The 22,208-nt window shown below is 35.2% G+C and overlaps 1 protein-coding gene and 1 pseudogene across 2 annotated transcripts; both read right to left on the reverse strand.

The window, feature by feature from the left end:
• Window positions 1-634: 634 nt before the first annotated feature.
• CLEC2A (C-type lectin domain family 2 member A) lies at window positions 635-7,680 on the reverse strand (the record flags this gene model as incomplete). Its single annotated transcript, XM_081310787.1, has 4 exons — window positions 635-746; window positions 1,988-2,091; window positions 3,587-3,713; window positions 7,586-7,680. 4 exons carry the CDS (start codon window positions 7,678-7,680, stop codon window positions 635-637), a joined length of 438 nt encoding a protein of 145 aa, XP_081166913.1.
• A 1,978-nt stretch (window positions 7,681-9,658) lies between these two features.
• Window positions 9,659-10,197, reverse strand: LOC308658327 (tetratricopeptide repeat protein 9C-like; annotated as a pseudogene). Its single transcript has one exon. The product of its transcript is annotated as a tetratricopeptide repeat protein 9C-like (transcript).
• Between the last annotated feature and the right edge of the window lie 12,011 nt (window positions 10,198-22,208).

A 22,208-nucleotide genomic window follows, 5' to 3' on the forward strand; every position in this document is an offset into this window, starting at 1 on the left:
TACCAGACATTGAATCTGAATGCCTGGATCTTGGACTTATAGCCTCTACAACTATAAGAAATAAAAGTATTTTTATAAATAAAAGTAAAAGTATTTTGTTATAGCAGACCAAACAAACTATGAGAGAGTCAACATCTTTCCTGGTACGCATTCCCTTGTTTTCAGGATATTATTGAAGTAAATAGCCATTCATGGGTCACTGTCTGGTAACATTTAAGCCAAGTACAGTATGGTTAGTATTTTTTTTTAACATTCACATGTAGAGAGCTCATAAATTTCTTTAACTATTAAGCTATAACCCTTAGTCGGCCTATCAATATAGATACTTTTAAATTCATTTTTCATAACCATCATTGTAGTCACAGTTCATCTAATTATTTATTATTGCTTTGATCTGATCTCTTATGTAGTAGAGTTAAAATATTTTGAAATTTGCACATATTGGGCATTTATGTATTATGAATTTATGAGGTTCTATGTATAATTTTCCATTTATTCATAAAATTTGGTTTCTTCTGTTTAATACTTGAAAAGCTGTCTGCTTCAAAACATAATAAATAAAAAACAATTTCTGCTTCACTAGTTCTTTCCTTTACCTCAGAAGTAAGATAGTCATTTTCTAGTTTTCTATACTCTACAAATACTTAGATATGCTGCAAATCCACTTGATATCAATTAATCCCCTGGAACTATGGACTCCATCAGCATTCAGGAATACAAAGAATCCATCCCCTTTTATTTCAAACCTGAAAAGAAATAATCTAAGTCAGTTTGGGAGCTATATACATATAAAATCAAAAAGAAAATTAAGAACACAGTGATTTGAAACATATTTAAAAACACCAAGTTCCCAGAAAATATATTACCTGACATCATATGTTTTCACAAAAATTGGTTCAATAAAAGAAAATAAGACTGAATTTGGTATTTTTTGGAGTTATAATCTGTACTTCTATTCAGAACAATGTGGAGAAAAAGTGTACAGACAGATGAAGACAGGTTTATGTCCATTTCTTTCTTTGTTTTTTTGTTTGGTTTTGCTTGTTTTTAGACTGGTGGATTGAATCCAGGGGTGCTTTAGCTGTGAGCTACATTCTCAGTCCTTTTAAATTTTATTTTGAGACAGGGTCTTGCTAAATTACTGAGGATCTTGCTAAATTTCTGAGGCTGCCCTCAAACTTGCAGTCCCCCTGCCTCAGACTCCTAAGTAGTTGGGACTACAGGTGTGCTCTGCCATGTTTGGCCCTTTTCTTATCTTTCCTTTTCCTCCTACTTCCCACTCTATCTGTCTTGCTTCTTTCCTTCTTTTCCTTTCATTCTTCTATGTTATCTATCATTTTTCTATTTAGAAAAAGAATGTTTGCTAAATCAAAAGATCTCTGTAAATAAAAAAGTAGCTTCCAGGCATAAATTTAATGAATATTTTTATTTTACTAAAAGTAAAGAATAAGGTTCATATTTATTTGGTGTTGTTGAAATACAGAGAGTAAAACCAAAAGAACACATGTAATATAGTTTTTGTTAATTAGCTCTGTTGATATTTAAATATTTTTTATAATAAGTATGATATAACCAAGCTTTCAATATTTGTCTAATTGGCTGTCACTTTTCTGTCTAGCACTAACTTAGACAATTAGAGAGGAATACATGGATTGAAAGAAGAGTCTTATACCCCTGGTTATTAGGAAAAATGGTATATAAGTGAGGAGGCAACTTTCACGCAAGGAACTGTTACAGAAATTAAAAATACTTAAAATTAAATTAAAGTTTAAAATAAGTAAATTGCTTATAGTGGACATTGGATGAATTTTTTTAAAAACTATGAGGTTTGTTAAGAGGCATATGTCAGATTGGAGACTGAAAGTTTTCATATGAAGTTCTCTTTAACACAGAAAAAAAAAGATTTATTTTTAATATCACCATTCAAATTATTTAAATTTTTCTACAACACAATAATAAAAATTTTCATACTAAATTTGAAGCTTACACAGCATTGAATGTGGTACCATTTGCCCATTTCCAAGGCTCTCCCACTTTCCTGCTCAACCCAATCCAATGCATGGAAGTTCCTGGATATTTCTTCAAAAATGCCTTTCACAAGCACAAGGTGTCATTCATTAGTTAATATGTTAGAGCACATTGTGGAATATGCTTTTCAACCAAATCATTTCGCCTTTAAAATTCACATTCTAAATTCTGATGTCTTCATTTTTTTTCTAGCACAAACATCACAGATATCTTTGAGATAATATTATCAGAACAATTTTTATTTCATTCTCTCAGTTAGACATGTCTAAGAAGTTATATTTTAATCATGTTATTGAAATTCTATAATCTACATGGCCTCTAATTATCTTCAAAGGCAATTTCCAGCTCTTCAGAAATTGTGAGAAAAGCATATTTGACTTTTTTCTTTTAAGTTCAAAGTCTAAGTCGTTGGTATGTTCTAGTCACTAGGTGAATGACGAAGACCATGAACTGCAATGATGTTAAAACTACCTGGATGTCAAGCTAGGGGTCTCAATGGTTTCTACAGGAACTGGTATAGCCTGTTCCTCAAGGATGACAGGAACCAGTGCTTCTGTATTGTTCTAAGTGGGGGCGCTCTTCCACCATTTAAAGAAGAAGGGCCTGAAATTCCCATATGAAAAGTGTTCTTTCTATACCAGAAGGAAAAGTAATACTCTTACATCATGAGTGGAGAGTTGAGGCTAAGGGAAATTTGTGTAAACAAACCTCATTAAACCTCCTGGTTACTTCCCTACCATATCCAAAATTTCTTCCTTATCATATGTTCACAACATATTAAAGGGGAAAGGAGAAAATGAAAGTGGCAGTACTGTTAAGAAGGAAAAACTCAGTGGGAAACTGCTTTGAGTAGATCCCATCATAAGAATGTCATTCGTGCTATATGTTTTCTCATACAATCTGAGATCAAACTAACTCCTGGGTACATATGATTTATTATAATGGGAGATATTAAGTGGGAGTTTCAGGGTTTCCTCCATAATATCCTTACTATAGGACCTTAATCATTTTTGTCAGCTTTTCTTTACAAACCAACCAACCTCATTTCTTACTGTGTCCCTAAAGTCCAAGTCTGTCTGCCTTCTCTCACCTCTTCCACTTATTAATTCACTTACTACAAGTGCACATATCTCCTTCATATTCTCACCTCTAAGTTCCTAAACTCCAAGAGCTAAATCATTTTTTTAAATTCTAATTGCCAGAAAAGTTTTGGTGGAAGGCAAATGTAACTAAGAAATAATATTGCAATCTAAAAACATCCAATAAAGACATTTATCTATCTACACAGTAGGCACTGATGTTAAGACATGATATCACTAGGCAATTTGCCTGCATTCAAATCCCAGCTCATGCCTCTGTGCATGTGTGCTGTGTGTGTGTGTGTGTGTGTGTGTGTGTGTGCATGCACGTGGCACTGGTTGAAGATTACCTGAGTTTTTATAAGTATTGTCCTTAGAACACTGTCTGACATGTATTGTCACATAATATCAGCTGTTATTGTTTTTATTCTCTCCTTGCAGAAACATAACTTTTGAAATTATTTAAAAATTTTCCTTACCATATCCCTTTGTGTATCAATCTGAGCCGATTTTGACTCCTGTGATCTGTAGTCTCTGTCACTGGCTGTCCAGTTTCTGATATCATCAGAAAGGTAGAAACACTTCTCTCCTACTGCAGTCCATTCCCTTCCACATGCCACAGTTTTAGAACATTTTGATATTACTGAAAAAAGAAAAAAATTATCAGATAAAATAAATCAAAAACTATTTCCACTCACTGTAGTGAATCAGTTTTGCTTTTTACTTTTCCCTCTCTGTTTAATCAAATGAACGCTTAAGCATGAAGATTTTCAAAGGAACATCAGCATTCTTGAGAATGACAAGTAAAACAAAAATAAGAACTGCTAAACACTGACATAATTGACTTTAAGTGCTAAATTTAGTAAAGAGTGCATATGGAAAAGCAGGTTCTAAGAAATATTAGGCCATGGATCAGGAATCAAATTCTGCCTTTGGATTCTCTTTGTGTGTGTATGCACACACATGCTTATGTGTGTGTTGAGCCTATGATATCCAGAAGAATATTAGCATTTTATTTTTATAAATATTCCAACAGATTACTGATGCCTTTGTTCTTTTTTTTTCCCTTTAACATGATATGAGAGTGAAGGAGTTCAGAGGGTGACACTCAGAACTTGACATACCTATTATATTAAATTAAAGAATCTGAAAAGTAGAAGATGCAAGAAGAAATATCCTGGGTCAAATGGATTCCCATGTGAAAAATGTTCTTTCTATACCAGAAGGAAAAGTAACACTCTTACTGATCAAGAGTGGAGAGTTGAGGCTAAAGGAAATTTGTGTAAACAAACCTCATTAAACCTCCTGGTTACTTCCCTACCATATCCAAAACTTTTACCTTATCATATGTTCACAATATATTAATTTTCCCAATTAAATATGCATATTCAATTCTGAGTCTTTGAGTCTTCTTTTTTATGAAGATTTCTTTTCTGCATAAAATTTGTATGACATAAAAGTGGATGCTTTTCTCCTGTCTATCTCCATGTCAACTTAATTCTCAGACTCAGCAGAAAAATCCTAAGATGGTAGAGAAAAACTTTGATTTTCCCACAATGGAAAGAGAGAAGAAAGGAAAAAAGGGAGGGAGGGAAGGAAGGAGGAAGATATCAACAAACAACTATAAGTAATATAACTTACTCTCAATCCAAAATAAATTAAAACAAATAAATGATATCATTGCATAAGGTGATTACAATTTATGAGGCATCAGCACTAGACAAGTCTTTTGATCCTGATTCTGGAAGTTATTATGTGTGAGAATCAACTTACTCTAATCATTATATCTTTGTCTATAAATGGATTTCATAATTACATCTTTCTCCCAATTTTGTGAGAATTAAACATAAATATATAGAACATAGTGTATTTAACATTAACTCACTCTCAATGAAAAAAAATATTGCTTTTTTTTAATCTGTTGATCATCTGAGAATTTAAGACCAAGGACTCCAATAAAGTTAAGAACATGATTCTACACTTCAACTGAGAGCATTTTTTTTGAAAAAGGCAAAGAATATGATAAAACTTGAATTAAATTAAGAAACAGTTTTGAAGACAGCAAATCAGAAGCAACCAGCACTTGCCTGCTTCTCTGTGCATTGGAATCAAAACAATTGGAAAGCAACTATTCATTGAGGCACATGCCTATGGGAAAATGCTGAAGTACAATAGTGGACATACAGAGCCTTGGAGAAATCCAGACTCTGAATAGTGGAAGAGAAGGTGGAGATGATGCAAGATCTTAAATTATACTATGGGTCTACAGTAAAAACAATGGCATGGTACTGGTACCATTACAGACACATAGACCAGTAGAACAGAAGACACAGAGACAGACCCACATAAATACAGTTATCTCATGCTAGACGGAGGTGCCATAAACATACATTGGAGAAATGTTAGCCTCTTCCACAAATGGTGTTGTGAAAACTGAAAATACACATGTAGTAGAATAAAATTTAACCCCTATCTCACCCTGCACAAAACACAACTCAAAGTGGATCAAGGATCTAGGAATTAGACCAGAGACCCTGCACCTACTAGAAAAAAAAATAGGCTCATCATGTTGGTTTAGGAAACTATTTCTTCAACAAGACTTCAAAAGCATAATAAGTAATATATCAAGAATCAATAAATGGGATGGTATCAGACTGAGAAGATTCTTTAAAGCAAAGGAAACAATCAAGAATGTGAAGAGAGAGCCTACAGAATGGGAGAAAATCTTTGCTACCTTTACATCAGATATAGCATTAACCTCCAGGATACATAAAGAACTCAAAGAACTTAACACCCAAAAAAATAAATAAATAAAGCTCAATCAATAAATGGGCTAAGGAATTGAACAGGTACTTCACAGAAGAAGAAATACAATCAATCAACAAATATAAGAAAATATGTTCAACATCACTAGCAATAGAGAAATGCAAATTCAAACTATGCTAAGATTTCATCTTCTTCCAGTCAGAATGGCAGTTATAAAGAATACAAGTAACAATAAATATTGGGAAGGATGTGGGGGAAAATGTCCACTCATACACTGTTGGTGGGACTGAAAATTGGTGCAACATTATGGAAAGCCATATGAAGATTCCTCAGGAAATTTGGAATGGAACCACCATTTGAGCCAGTTATCCCACTCCTCAGTGTACATGCAAAGGACTTAAAAATCAGCATACTACAGTGACGCAGCCACATCAATGTTTATAGCAGCTCAATTCACAATAGCTAAACTATGGAACCAACCTAGGTGCTCTTCAACAGATGAATGGATAAGGAAAATATGGTATATATACACAAATATTACTCAGCCATAAAGAAGAATGTAATTATGGTTTTTAGTTAAATGGATGAAACTGGAGATTATGATGCTAAGTGAAATAAGCCAATACCAAAAATCCAAAGGCTGAATGTTCTCTCTGTTAATGCAGATGCTGACTCACAATAGGTGAGGGATGCGGGGGTGGGGTTTGTTTTCACCAGATTAGACAGAGCAGAGTAGCAGGAAGGGAGAGGTGGGGAAGGGAATGAGAAAGACAATAGAATGAATCATCAGACATAACTTTCCTATGTTCATATATGAATACATGACCAGTGTAACTCCACATCATGTACAACCACAAGAATGGGAAGTTATACTACATATGTGTATGTCAAAATACATTCTACTGTCATGTATGACTAAAAAGAACAAATACAAAAAATAGAGAAAGCAAGAAAGAGCTACAGTGCCACACTGTGCCAACATGGCAAAGGACAGGAACAGCAGAGAAAGAAGGAGACCCAGTAAGCACAGCTGGCACAGAGTTCAACACAGTGCAGATGGGAAGACTGAACACAGCTGGATCTGGGATGTGCATAACGGGCTGGCACTAGAGAAGTCCTTTGCACTTCCCAATCTATGCTCATTGTTCTGTAAAAATGAGCTGTTTTGAGAAGGTTGCATCTGAACTTGCTGTTGTGCAAATCAAAAGCCTCTGCATTTTCCTGTCCCTGGGAACCTACAGCAAACATCACTACTCTGTCCCAGTGGACATCTACCTTGAGACCCAGTTTAGCCCCAGGGTAGTCCCACTGAAACAAACCCACTGAAAAATATATGTAGTGGGAAACCAGTGAGTGATATGGAATGAAGCAGAACTGGCTTCCTGTTTAGGACAGACATACTAGGTGACTAGCTGAAGGAGTTCTGGGGACTGAGCAGGCATACATGGTTATAATAGAAGCTGTATCTTAGAAGGTGAGACTGGTGCTATGGATTGTGCGAGGCCTGCTGGACTCCTTCTTCCCAGTGTACTTACTTGCCCTTCCTTCCAAGTGGGTTTCACAATAGGCACAAGACACAGACTCTGACTCAGAGCCTGGTGTCAGCCCAACCCTGAGATTGCCTTGAGTAAGCTTTTCAGAGTAAACTTCTGAAACTTTGCAGTTTGTATTATCTTATCCTGGTGAGCAGGGCAGTTGAGAGCTATTCCTACCTGTTCCAGTCCCGAACTACTTCCACTGGTTGCTTGTTGAGGACACAGAAAGAAATTCTGATCAGCATAGATAGGGAACACCCACTCTTGCCCATGTGAGTGGCCACTTTGGCAGAAACAAATACTTTTGCTTTTTATCAAGGTTTTCTTATCTTCATTATTTGCTGATTTGTATATATACTTTTCTTTACTCTCTTCTCCTTTTATTTATCTATTTTTCCCTGTTTTCTTTCTTTTCTCTTTTTGAATTTTCAAAATGTTCTTTGGCCTTCCTTTTAAATTTTCTCAAAAAAAAAATAGTTACAGTAAACTTTTCTGGATCAATGAGAAAAAAATAAAACTGGTATTTAAAAATGCAAAAAAAAAAACACCAAAAAGATAAGAAATCCTAAGTATAACATTAAGAGAATTAAAGGAGGGAAAAATACAGCAGAACATCATAAAACAAAACCCCAAACAAAACACGACAAAATTAAAAAAATAATAATAAAGCATAGCAAGGTATACTGTATTCACAAGGTCATGTCAATTGGTATAGGAATCACTGTAACCAGGTCTTCCAGTGGGAGATGACAGAATTACTATAGTAATTTTATAGGAAACTATAGAAATCAAGGATAAACTGGCTAAACAGACTTGATAAGATTCACCATGACAAAAATTCATCAATAACCCTAAACTTTTATTAGTTCTGTCTTTGGACTTCATATGATAATTTGGTAGGAAAACTTTCTGCTGTAACTGATGGTCATGTTATTTAAATTTGGTAGGAAAACTTTCTGCTGTAACTGATGGTCATGTTATTTAACAAAGAGGAGTTTAATGCACTGGAAGAGGGGTATTATTGATAAGGAACTAGAGTGTTTAGTTTTTCTTTTCTGAAATCTGTTTTGTTTTATGGTTTTATACTGGCTAATGGCACTTGCTTATTACCTCTGCTTATAAAAGTGGAATGTGTGATGTATGGTCTCACCTACTATTTAGTACCTGCATCATCATAGACATTATCCACAATGAGTAAATAGAATGACAAAGGAGCTCCTGGTTGATGGAGGCTTCTACTTAGATAGGCCAGCACTAGATCTGCATCCTGGACATCTGCCTAACGGCTTCCAGAGAGTTCCATCAGGTGCTTTAAAGACACCAAGCAATAACAGCTCTTCCTTATTGTTTCTCTCCTCTATAAAGACCTGCGCTCTTACAAAATATAGGGAAAGGTAAAGAAGGCATTAAAGTTTTTATCCTTCTCTATTATGGTATTGTTTCTAGAAGACTTGTTAATATAACCTAAGTTTTTTAGAGAAACTAGCATACTATAGATGTGCATCTATTAAAAATTAAAACATTTACTCAGGCATTTTTTGGTGGGAGATACGAGGGCTGAAGGGTTATTAAATAAATACTTAAATGCATGACTCCAAAGTTTTTAAGAATATAAGCAAAAGCAAGAACTAGAATTACCAGGGGAAAAAGAGAAACTAGGTGTACTTTTGAAGGGGAAAAAGAATCTGAATGTTCGTGAAATATGGAGGAGAAAAAGGAATTAATTTAAATCAAAATGATTAATTTCAAATCTTTATTTTAAATACATTTTGGTCTAATTTATAATGTCTAGTTCCACAAAAAATATATATATTTTCCTGTTTGGCTTTGGGTATCTGAGAAAACAAAGGAAGAAACTGCTTTCTGCCTATCCTTACCATTTCATCCTCTGTTAGCATTCTCCTCTGAATATGAATACACCTAGCAACATCTATCATTAAATCTATGCCAAAAATATTATTAATTCCACCTGTAGCTGATGAATGCTTTCTGGTGTATTTTTCAAGGCAAATATCGCCCACAATAATATATATTGAAAGTTATGCAAATAAACAGATGGATAGACCAAAAAAAAAAAAAAAAAGACATAGAAGGTCTAAGTAGTACAGAGTTTCAGAACAGGGGAACAAAAACAGAAATCCACCTGGGTCATAGGTATACATTAATTTCTCTTGCTCAGGCTCAGGTTTCCCCTTGATGGGTCTTTAATGGATTACCTAAGTTCAAGTGGAGGAGCACCATTCTTCTTTGTTAACCAAACATGCCAAGGTACAACTGCTTCTCTTTCCTTTGGTAGCTTCTGAGTTCTGACTGCATTAGCTGAAGGTACCTCCGGACATTGGCATCTTTAGGCTGCCTATTTGACAGCAGCCAGTAGATAGTGCTGAGCCTGGTCATAGTCCTGCAGATGAAAGAAAGCTACCCCAGCCTGATACAAGGCCTTCGCATTATCAGGCTGTCCTTTAAAGATATTTGGTGTCTTAAAAGCACCTGATGGAACTCTCTGAAACTTTCTGACTGTACTGTCACTCGTTGGTAGTGCACTAGCTCCATCTGAAGAAGACAGGCAACTAGATTGTAGCAGTCTGTCTGGGTCCTGTGCAGGATGTTTTCTCCAGGTGTGAGAGCCGGGCCCTGAGGTCCTAGATAGGTATCCCGGAGCGAAGACTTGGATCCAGACCCCACAGCTGAAGCAGAGCTCCAGCTGCATCACAGTACTTCCCCTGCCAGTCATGCTGGTTCCCTTCCTCCTGGTAGAGCTGAGCCTCCTCCTGCAGGCGTTTCTCCATAGCTCTTGGTCGCCCACTGTTCTTATGGAATTGGGAAGTGAAAGAGCACTGACACTCTGGGCTTGGAATCAGAACACTTGATTTAGGTAGTCGACTTAAGAAAGCAGTTGATTTCTCTTCTCCAGGAGAGCCCCTGGGAGGGAAGCTTTGCTTGTTTCTCCACCCCCACGGCCAACACCACCTCTCTGCGGTCTTTTTCAGTCTCCAGAAGTGCAGGAAACTATTTAGGAAAAGGATGTGAGAATAATGAAGCCAAAGATTAAATGATTTCCTAAAGAAGCAATTCCGGGGACAGAGACTCTGCGAAAAACTAAAGGCCATGCTGGGGAAACCGCAGGGAGGATCCTTCCTCCTTTCTTATGGACACACCCCCTGACCGGGAAGAAAAAGGGAGTAGGTGGTGACAGCTGCTAAAAACACAAGAGGGCTTCCCTCCATCCCTGCTCTTGATTTGTCCTATTCAGCAGGCATTTGTTGTTGTCTGTTCTTAAAGAATGGGGGAGATAAAAGACCAGCAAATAACCTGGCCACATGTAGACATTGGGAGGGGTCAAGGGAGGAAGGCTGAAGACCTGTTCTAAAAATTCACCTCTATAGTAACAGTAAAAAGAGCGACAAAAAGATTGTAAACACATCATCTACTAGGGAACTTGGTATTTGTTACTCTTTGCCCTTTCAGACCACACATTAATGATAAGAATGGAACAGTAGCCACAGAGGGTACATTCTACATACTCTGCTATCTACAATGGAACTGTCTGATCTGTCAGAGGAACACCCCTCTAGTAAGAGTTTCAGTAAAAGTGGGACCCTTGGGCTCTGACACAGTATACACTATGTCAAAACCCACTAATTGCAGCCAAAGAAGAAATAGAAAAATTACACTATGAAGTCCAGTCAGAAAGGTTGGGGACATATCCAGTGATAAAAAGTCCCCGAGTTCAATCCCCAGCACAATAACAAATAAACAAACAATAAAACTGTTGTTGGGGCAACAGCTGAAGGCATTAATAGAACTGAGATAATTTAGGAATACATTTGTTTAATTCAACCAGAAATTGACTAAATCCAAGAAGTGGGAATTTGTGTTCTATTCCGCATGAAATTATGGTCATCAACCTTTTTAATCTATAAAAATACCTTTTGAAAACATCTTTATTGCAATATAACACCCATACCATAAAATTTGTCCCAAATAACTTTTTACACTTGTGCACTTGTAAGTCTTCCCCAACTTACAAAAGACTTCCACTTAAGTAAAGGCTTCAACACTTCTAAACTGCCGTGGATTCTGGTTTTTCCTTTCTCTACTTCTTTCTTGTCACCCTCCAAAACTTACTTGTTCTGTGTCCAGCTTTTATTCCCATCACCTTGTAGCTCTGTCTAATCATGGCAAATGTGGTAATTGGCTCAGAGGAGTGGACTAGAAAGTTACTTATGTGCCTCACTTAGCAAAGTATTGAGCAACCTTTTATGTTAAATAGGACAATTAACTAATCAAAGCACTTTCCCAGTCCAGGAAAAAATACTGAGACTAATTTCAGATAAAGGTAGGCAGACTTGCTAGCTTAGGGAAGCAAACAGAAAAATATTGACTCATTCATAACAAGAATATCACAAAGTGAATCATGTAAACACCACAGAACTGTCATTTAAAATATTTGCATCACTTCTCAAATTTTCTTATTTCCTTTTACATTCATTTTCCTACCTGACTTTGATTCCTGGCTTTATGTTAATAGTTTGACCTATCCTAGAATTTCACCTAAAGGAATTAGAGTGTGTGTGGTGTCTATCTCTGGTTTATTTCATGTATGATAATGTTTTCAAGATTTACAGAAATCATTGTACATGTAAGTAGTTAATCTCTTTTTAATTTTTAATGGTATTCCCATTGTATGTTTATATCTGACAGTGAAATATTTCTTATTTCTAGTATTTGACTATTACATAAGAAGCTGCTATTCGCATTTCATATTATTTTGTCAGAGTATACTTTCTTTAGGATAAATTCGTTTATACAATCACTGTGTCATATGGTGTTTGCTTTATAAAATCTGTCAAACCGTTTTCCATAATTTTCACTTCTCTAACAATGTGTAAGATTCCAAATGTTGCACACCTTCACCAACGTTTGTTCTTGTCAATCTCTTAATTTTAGGTATTTTAACAAATGTTTATTCACTTATGTGCTTCTTTTAGTTTATATCCTCTAATTATTAATCATGTTGTGCATATTTTTAATGTAATTATCATTCAGATATCTTCTTTGTTGACATGCTCATTCAATACTTATCCATTTTTAATAAGGTTGACTAATATTCAGTTGCAAGAGTACATCAGGTATTGTGGATATGAGTTGCCCATTCTATACATGTTTTACAAAGGTTCTTTCCCAATCCATGGCTTCACTCTTCATTTCTCACTGCTTTAATTTTTTGAATATCAAAAGCTCTTCATTTTAATAAAGACAAATCAATCACTTTTGTTCCCCCAAAGTTTGGAATTTGAGGACTTCTCCATCTAATCTTTACCTATCTCAAGGCAGACAGACTTTCCCCTTTGTTGTTTTTTGTTTTCTGAGAAATTTTAAAGTTTCAGCTCTTCTATTTAGATTTTTTGATTCAACTTGAGAAATGTTCTACACATGATATGAGATAAATAACAATGTTGATTTTTTAAAAAATATGAACATCCAATTATTTCAAGACTATATGCCAAAAAGGCTATTTCATTCACTCAATCATTTGTTGAGGAATCTGAGGCCATTTCTTGGCTCTATGTGGGTTTCATTAATACCTTTTCAGTTCCTGTGTCAATGCCACATGATCTTGTTATAGATTTATGTTAAAACTTGAATCTTTTTAAGATATTTTATTTTTATTATCCTAAGGCATTGTCCTATTTTATAAGCTTTAAATTAATGTTAAAAAAAGCCTGCCAAGATATTTTTTCAGGATGCTTTGAATTTATAGCTCAATTTGGTAAAAACTGACATTTTAGTGACATTCAGTCTCCACCACAAGCAGGGGTTTTCTTTCATTTATTTGGACCAATTTGTACTGAACAATGTTTTGTAGTTTGTAGTAAGTTTTGCACATACATTGTTAATTATATTTCTAAATATTTTCTATTTTTATTTAAATGCAAATGACAATATTACTTTTCAGTTGTTACAGGAAATAGAAATGTAATTGATTTTTGTTTACTGATTTTGCATCTTGAAACTTGGCCAAAATGTCATTCCTTAGTTCTATTATCTATTTTGTAGATTCTTTGGAATTTTCCACATAAGGATTTATGATGTTTGTGAAAATTATATTTCAACAAAGCCTGTATTTAGCCTACTAACACATTTTAGACACTACTAAATCCCAGTCGGTACAGAGAATGAAAAGATGCTGACAAGACTTGCTTTTGATGATGCTAAACATAACTTCTATTTTTTCTATCCTCTTTTCCATATTAATTAGAAATCTATAATGTGCATGAGAACTAAATTTCAAATGTGGTTCCATCATTTAATATAATCTTATTTAGATAAGGTTTAATTTGCTTGTTTATTTAAGAACAGTTGATATAAAATATTCAGCATTGCGGGGTAAAATATTTAGCATGGTTTATGGTATAAGGTAATATTCAAAAGAGCATCTCTCATTATGTTAGTAAACAAAAAAAAAGGAGAAAAGAAAGTTAGGTTAAAACAAAAGATTAAAGAATAACAGAGATTTTTAACAATGGCCAGAGGCTAACCCTTACTCTCTATTCCTCAAACACCTGCTTACGTATTACCTGGAATTTAAATACTAGAGCTTCTAAGAATCCAGAGAAAACTCCATGGTTCACTCATGTCAGGAGGTCTTCTTTACTCACATTCATCTTCATCTCTGCTCACGTTCCCCTTGCTGGGACTCAAAAATCACAAACCCTGACCCCCTCACTATTCTTAGAAACAGCAGCACAAATTCAGTTCATGTGATTCTTCAGTTCAGTAATTTGATTAAGGGTCCAGAGAATTACAAGGAGTTGTCCATGGTTCAGCATGAACTTTATTTCCAGGGTATTGGTCTCTGATGGCAATACAAAGTCCCTTTTCAATCTTGGGATATTTCTCACATGGGCCTTCTTGGCAAATCTTAAATAAGGTAGGTAGTATTAAGGCAGAGTGAAACTTTGTTAATGTCTGCCTCGTGCTGCATCTCTGTTATTTCTTTTAGGCAGATTTAACTGGATTTCAGGCAGGCAGAGCCATCTTTCACTCCCTTCCCTTTACTTTCCAATCTGTTCCATTAAGGCTTTGCTAATGGGTCAGTGCCAACCAAGACCACCATTATACCCGTAGTCCAGAGCACCAACTGTGTTGGTCTAACCCACATCACATTAAAACTCAACTTAATTTCTAGACTTCTTAACAGTTATTTAGACAAAATTAATTTTTATTTAAATTTTCATCAATCATCTTAAAACATGTTTAGTGGGAAATAAAATGTATCTATATGAGTTCATAATGCATAAAAAGGATAGTTTTTCTTATTTTCCATATGGAAGAACTCTAAAGACAGAAGCTTTTATTGCTGCAAATATATTTTTTGTTTTTTTCACATTTGGCACTATTCATGACTCTCTTATCTATGTAGACACAATTACCATTATCTTCAATTTTGTACCTGCAACAAAACAAAGAAATTTTTTATTTATGGGACCTTAGGAAAGATAACCAAGCACAGCCTCAAACACAGAATATAAACTTTGGTAACCATGTTTCCAAATGTGCATTACAGAAGGAATAGGGGAAGTTGAACAAGCAGTTTATTTCCTCATATCAGTCTCCAGATACTACCTCAGGGCTCTGATGATGGTAAAAAAAACCACACTGTTAACTTCACTTCCATAACAACACAGTGCAGGTACCTCAAGTTGTCAATAACATAGAAAACACTGTACATCATATTTTGAGAGCCTGAATTCTTTCCCTTATGTTTTAGAATACTAATAAGTCAACCTAGCCATCTGGAGATGATGCAGAGGCAGAGTGTAACTGACATGTCACTGAACAAACTTCCATAGTATATCCAATGCTGAAACAAAGGCTCACTTGGCCACTCTGCAACCATCATCACAGTGAAACAGGTATTCTTCACTTGATGCAGTATGATGTGGAAGCAATTGCAAAATATCTACAGAGGGTTTTCTAAATTCATATTTTTAGATCACATAGAAACACATATTAAACTTCACAATTAAAAAATAGAATGGTGAATTATGATTTATCCCTTTAATTTCTGGTTATAATTCACACTGGTACCTAAATCTAAAATATGTGTATATCCATCCCTCCATAGCCTCATAAATATTTTAAAAGTTCATAATGTATTTTAAAAAAACAGTTTTCTCTAAGCTGTGGACCTCCAGTATGATGAATTCCAAAATCCACAGATGTTCAAGTTAATTATATAAAGTGGTACAGTATTTGCCTATAATCTAGGTGTATCTTCCCAGACTTTAAATCAGCTTTATATCAGTTATACTATCTAATATGGTATAAATGCCATGTAAATAGTTGTTGTAATGTATTGTTTTGGGGAATAATGACCAAAAAACATGCCTGTTTATGCTTCATACTAGACAAAGTTTTTTGTCTAGTATTTTTTGGTCTTTTTTTTTTTTTTGTCTGAACAATGGATGTGGAAACCGCAGATGCAGAGCATCAGCTGTGTTGCCCTTCCTATGTGTTCCCTAGTGCCATCTGAGAACTTACCAAAATATTATGGGCTGATGCAGGGAGCTATCCATGAACCATGTGTGGACTAAAGTGATGTTGGAGCCATTAGGTATCAGGAACTCCCAGTGGGAACCTAATGGTTTGAGAATGCCTGGTTCAGGAGGTGTCCTGCCTAGCTTAAGGCTCAAGTTCTAGCACAGCCTCCAGGGGATGGTTGTGGCTTACCAAAATGTCAACCATCCTCTTCACTACAAGACCCCTGCCACACCAAGAAGCAAACACCAAACTAGACTCCTCCCACTTTTAAACCTTAGAGCTGCATTGATGTACTCTCCCTTAAATAATCAGAGCCTTTTTTCAGTTGTTGGGTTCCAGCTCCTATCAGGACTGGAAGTCCCATCAGACACTCCTCTTTCCATATCTAATTTCTAGATCTGTATTTATTTCTTACTGATTATTTTAGACTTTTTATTTGTCATGCGGCCCACATCTTCTGAGCAGAAACCTACCCTGTCAGGATGCTGGCCACCTTGTTATGGCTGAATTATATCTCCTCCCCAACTCCAAATTTCATATATTGAAGCCCAAACCTCCAGTACCTAGATAAGGTAACCTTATTTTGTGATAAGGTTTTTAAAGGGATAAATAACTTAAAATAAGATATTTTGGGTGGGCCAAATATGGCAGTATGTCTGATGATCTCATAAAATAATGTAATTTTGACACAGACCTGAGTGTACACAGAGGGTAATCTGTGAAAGAGACCCAGTGAGAAGGCCACCTTATGAAAGTCAAGGTGAGAAGCCCCAGAAAACCAACACTGCCCACAACTTCTTGTGGACTTTTAGCATCCAAAATTAGTAAAAAGCCTAGCCTGTGGCATTTATTACAGTAATCTTAGCAAAGTAACACACCAAATTTTACCAACTAATAAATTTGATTTCTTCATTTAAAAAACAGGACTATATATACTATATAACATCAGGTTAAATTGTCATTTTTTTCAGGAAAATGTCATAAAAATTAGATTTTTTTAAATCAGAAAGTTTATGTCACACTTTTTTTATATTTTCTCAAAGCTATAAACATTATTATTGGTTATATTATTGCTCTCAAGTTATTGTGTATTTTTACCCCAAATTTGATGTAAATATAATGATCAAAGAAGTTTCTCTAAAACTTCTCATAACTTCTTTGTGTCTTATACATAATATAATGTCTGACATTTTATGTGAATGCTACTGAACAAGTACCTATCACAAAGTAGGTGCTCAATAAATGGTAACTAGTGGTTCCTCTATGGAGAGCAACTTGTCCTTCCAGTCTGAGGTTGGAGAAATGTTTAAATGCTTACAAAACAAAAATGGAATCTAAGGGTATATTTGGTTCTTCAGGATAAGGAATATAAAGTTCTAGAATTTTAAATAAAAGTAAACAGGCAAACACATTTAAATGCTGCCCCCCCTCCAAAAAAAAAAAAAAAGCAAAAGGCAAAGTTTCAAGTTTAAAGAGGTAAGGATCAAACTACTTAGACTTCCATCTAGTTTAAGATACGATGACATTATGACCCATGTGTAGGGTACAATTCAATACAATATTCACATCTGTGTGTTGAATTCAATGCAATTCAACATACAGATGTGAACATTGGTATTTTAAAGGCCAGAAATGTATCTGGAGTTTCTCTTTGGCATCTATTTTTTGAGGGCCTATTGTGGAATGCTGTGGAGGAAACTATAGAGGTAGCTGCCCATGAACTCAGAATTCTTATCAAGTGTAACTCAATTAATAAATATTATTAAAGCTTACCATTGTTTGTATACACTCCCATCTGCCCATTTCCAGGTTTCACTATCATTGAGTTTGTTCAGTCCTATCCAATAGGTAGAAGGGGGCTTCAGCATTTGCATCAAAGTTTCCTGTTACAGAATACAGAATGTAATGTATATCTCCTAATTTTCTTATTCTTACTATATAAAATGCTATTGTCTTTTTCTGAGTCTAATAGACTCTCTCCATATCCTTACCAGGGTTACTGCAATTGCCTGATGACATAATTCTCTGTTTTTATATTTGTCATTCAGTAGCCAGTCTCACCACAGCAAAGAAAATAATTCTTGTGAAGTTGAAGTCAGAGCACATTACACTTTTCCTGGTAATTCGATATCTCCTTATTTTCCTGGGAGCAAAGTCTTTACAGTGACTCACAAAACCCTACTGATCCATGTTCTCATTCCCTTTCTCATTTTAGCTATATGGACTTCTTCAGGAAAATGAAGTGGTGACTGGCTGTCACCACTCTGTTCCTTGAATGAGCTGGGCATGCATCTACCTGAAGAACTGTGCTTCAGCTGTTTCCTTTTGCTGGAGACTTTATCCACCAGATACTCCCTTAACTACCTTCCTTACCTGCTTTACATATTGACTTCATCATCACCTCAATGAGCTCTGACTTTGCCTTCAATCTACCCAATTAGCCAACTCATCATATCTGTTAATTTGCATACTTTCTGCATAAAACTTACTACTTTCCAGGATACTATATAATTTAAATATTTGCCATCATTGTTTTTCATTGCTTGTGTCTTCCACTGGGATGTAACCTCCAAATGGGCAAAGATCTTTGGCTGGCTTTATGGACCAACATATCACACTGTACCCATACACCTACCATATAACAGCCACTCAATACATTCAATCGGATTAATCTTACAAAGGAGATATCTAACCATTTCCTTTGGGAAGTTGAACTTAGCCAGAGATGCGTAATATATTTTGCAGCTTTCCTGGCTGTTGCTCCAAGAAGTTTCATATTCAGATAACAAGAAGCAATATTTATGGATTCGGTTCCAGCCTTGTGGACATTTATTTAAGTCCAGTGAGCATGAGTTATCTTTAAAGATCTTTGTAATTCCAACTAAAATTAACAGGATGATAAAGGAAACAAAAATGAAAAACAAGTGTAAGAGGAAAAATCTGACCTTCATCATAAAAGATTCTTATATATTTCAGACTGATAAAATATATTTTACTTTCACATTCAGTTTGAAAGATCTAACTTTAAACATCAACTCAGATTGATGTTTGAGTACTGAGAACAATTAAACATCAAGAACAGAGCATGAAAGAAATTTGCACTGGAGAAGGAATATCTATGTGTAACTTATAACAGCAATAACAACATCCAGAAACTTTCCCTCCCATTTTTTCATATTACTGGTATTTCCCTTATCCATTCATTTCATTTCTTAAATATTACTGTGCTGTCTGGAACAAGTTTCACTGTAAATAAGTTCCTCTATATTTATAACCTCAAAGAGCTTGTTTTCTATCAGTGAATTAACTGAGACTCAATTGTCTTTCAAAGACAGCATTTTTCCAGAAGTTGAAGCTGTTTCTTTGTCTTTTGTCCTTAAACAAAATGCATTAGAAGGAAAAAATATGCTGAAATTTTATTAAATTTTTACTGCTTACTTTTACTCTTTACTGAATAGATAGATGAAGTTACTTAAGATATAACTCAGAGAAACAAGATTTAAAGCTTCTCTTACACACAGCTGAAAAAAAATGAATGGCTCATACTAAAAACTATGAATAGGAGGACCCTCAAATGGAAGGATCAACTAGCAGTGCGGTCCTACTTCTGGATACCTGGCATGAAAGCCAAGTGAATATATTATGGTCATTGAAATTATTTAAAAGTATTTGATTAAAAATTATTTTTAAATGCCAAGTTTAAATTGACAACTAATAAAAATTGTGTATTTGATCCAAAATCTGGATCACCAGAGAGCAGTTGTCTCATTCATTCACTAATTTATTCAATCTTTCATTTATACATTCAACAAATACCACTTGAGAATCTCCAATACCATGGACCCTTTTTGTAGCTCTAAGAATACAATGACAAATATAACTTTAAAACATCCTTGCTTTTATAAAATTTACATATCTGAAATTATATGCCTTGTCCTAAAAGAGGATCAGGATTGTTGGTAGAAATAGTTACAATTTTAGTGCGGACGTCAGGATAGGTTTAAATGGGAAGGTGATGAGCAGTAAATGCTTGAAGCGGGTAGGCTAGGGAGGCAAATGCATATATAAAAGAAAATCATCTTTCTAGAACAAAGAACTGAAGTAAATGTGCCAAATAGTGAGAATATCCATGTCCCTGTGGACTGAGTGAAGAGAAGCAAATGGTATTTGAGGAGTAAGGTGGTGACTGGATCCAATAAGAGCACAACAGAGCCTTTGAAGGAATTTGTCTTTACTCCAAGTGAATGAAAACCTACTGCAGAGTTTTGAACATATCTAATTAGGATGTTTAAAATTTTATTAAAAACAAACTCTAGAGCTGTTGTGGTAGTGCATGCCTATAATCCCAGCAACTCAGGAGGCTGAGGCAGGAGGATTTTGAGTTCAAAGCCAACCTCAGCAACTTAAGGAGGCCCTCAGAAACTTAGCAAGACCCTGTCTCAAAACAAAAAATAAAAAGGGCTGTGGAAGTGGCTCAGAGGAAACATGCCCCAGATTTAATCTGTGGTACCAAAAAAATAAAACAAAACAAAAACAGACTCCAGAACTGTATTTTCCAGTATGGAAGCTTCTAGTCACATGTTGTTATTGAGTACTTAAAATGTGTCTGGTCCCAATTCAGATGTCCTGCAAGTATAAAATTTATACTGAATAAACTCCGAAAAAAAGAAAAGGTAAAAGTCTCATAAATAATGTTTATACTGTTACATGGTGAAATGCTATATAAGGCTAAAAGAAAATATAATTTCAATGACTTTTACTAATTTCCTTTTCATTGTTAGTGTTGTTTCTAGAATTATAAATTACATATGTACATGTAATGACTTGCATTATTTTTGTACTGGACTGTGTTATTCAAGGAGATCAAGGATGGAAGAGGGAAGAATATTAGAAAAGAAATGATGGCTAGGTGCTGAGCAAAAAGTGCTCAAACTCTGTTTATAGTTTGAAAGACTAGGCAGATTTTGCTGATTATATTTGGAACATGAGGAGAAAAAGAGTTTAAAATGATTGTAAGGGTTTTGGGCTTTAAATTTAGAAGGATATATTTACTATTTTCTGGGATAAGGAAGATCACAGATAGAGGAGGTTATGGAGGAGAGAGAGATTAATATTTCTACTTAAACAATGTTGAGTTTTAGATATCTTGAAAGCCAACTAGGCAGTTGGACTTAAAAAGTTTTGCAAGAATCCCAGATTGGAGATGTATACTGGGGTTATTTGTGTGGTAAAGTTCTAGTTGAGAACACCAAGGGTAAAAGGGTTGGAAAAGAGGGGATTCTCTTCAAGGACTGAGCCCTGAGCCGTTCCAAAGGTAAAAGGTCAGGAAGAAAAGAGAGAACAAGTTAAGGAAATTATGAATAAAGAACAATAAAGTGGGTAGGAAGCAAATGCAGAGAATATGTTATTTTGTAAGCCAAATTAAGACATTATTTTTAGGAAGAAGGAGTGCCAAAGACTTGGATAGGTTCAGTAAGATGAAGACTGACAGTGGCCCGCTAGATTTAGCAATACTGAAATTATTGGCAAACTTGAAAGACAAGTTTGGTGGGGGGAAGTGGATGGGGAGTGGAAGCCTGATCAGAATGAGTTTAATAGAAAATGATAAGGGCTCAGTGTGTAGCCCAATGGCCAAGTGTGTTTTAAGCATGAACGGGGCATTAGATTCAATCCCCAGCCCAAATATAGGAGGAGAAGGAGAGGGGAAAAGAACAGAAGAAAAAGGAGAGCAACTAGTGCTATACCTAAGCTTTATAAATATTTATCAAATGACTGGTTATTCTAGAAGGTAGAGCTGGGGACTAAATTTGAAAAGCAATTAAATATCCTGGCTTATAGAACAGTTTCTGATTTCAGCTATTTAAAATTAGGGAAGAAAAAATATAGTCATTGGTTTCAGACTGGATCAATAATCATACAATTGATATTTTTTAGCAGAAATTGTTAACTTACATTTTCTAGGAAATCTTAAAATCCCCCAAAGAAGGAAAGCAAGGGTTCCACATGCCAAACTTGAAAGGATTATCATTTTCTTTTTTACTGTACATAAGGGAAACAAATGTCATTATGTTTTGGAGAAACACAAGCTAATCTCTCTTCAGTATGTTCTCCTGTCCACAGCCCAGTAAATAAAATATTAGAAAATGCAAAAGGGTAAGATGTTACAACTCCTCAGCAGCAGCAAACTCAAAAGTGCCTTGGCTCCACTTTTTGGTGTCATTTTGTGAAGTTATGCTATTCATTCTCCTGCCTA

The sequence above is a fragment of the Spermophilus citellus genome (genome assembly GCF_964194105.1).
Source record: "Spermophilus citellus genome assembly, chromosome: 10".
NCBI classification, from domain to species: Eukaryota; Metazoa; Chordata; class Mammalia; order Rodentia; family Sciuridae; genus Spermophilus; species Spermophilus citellus.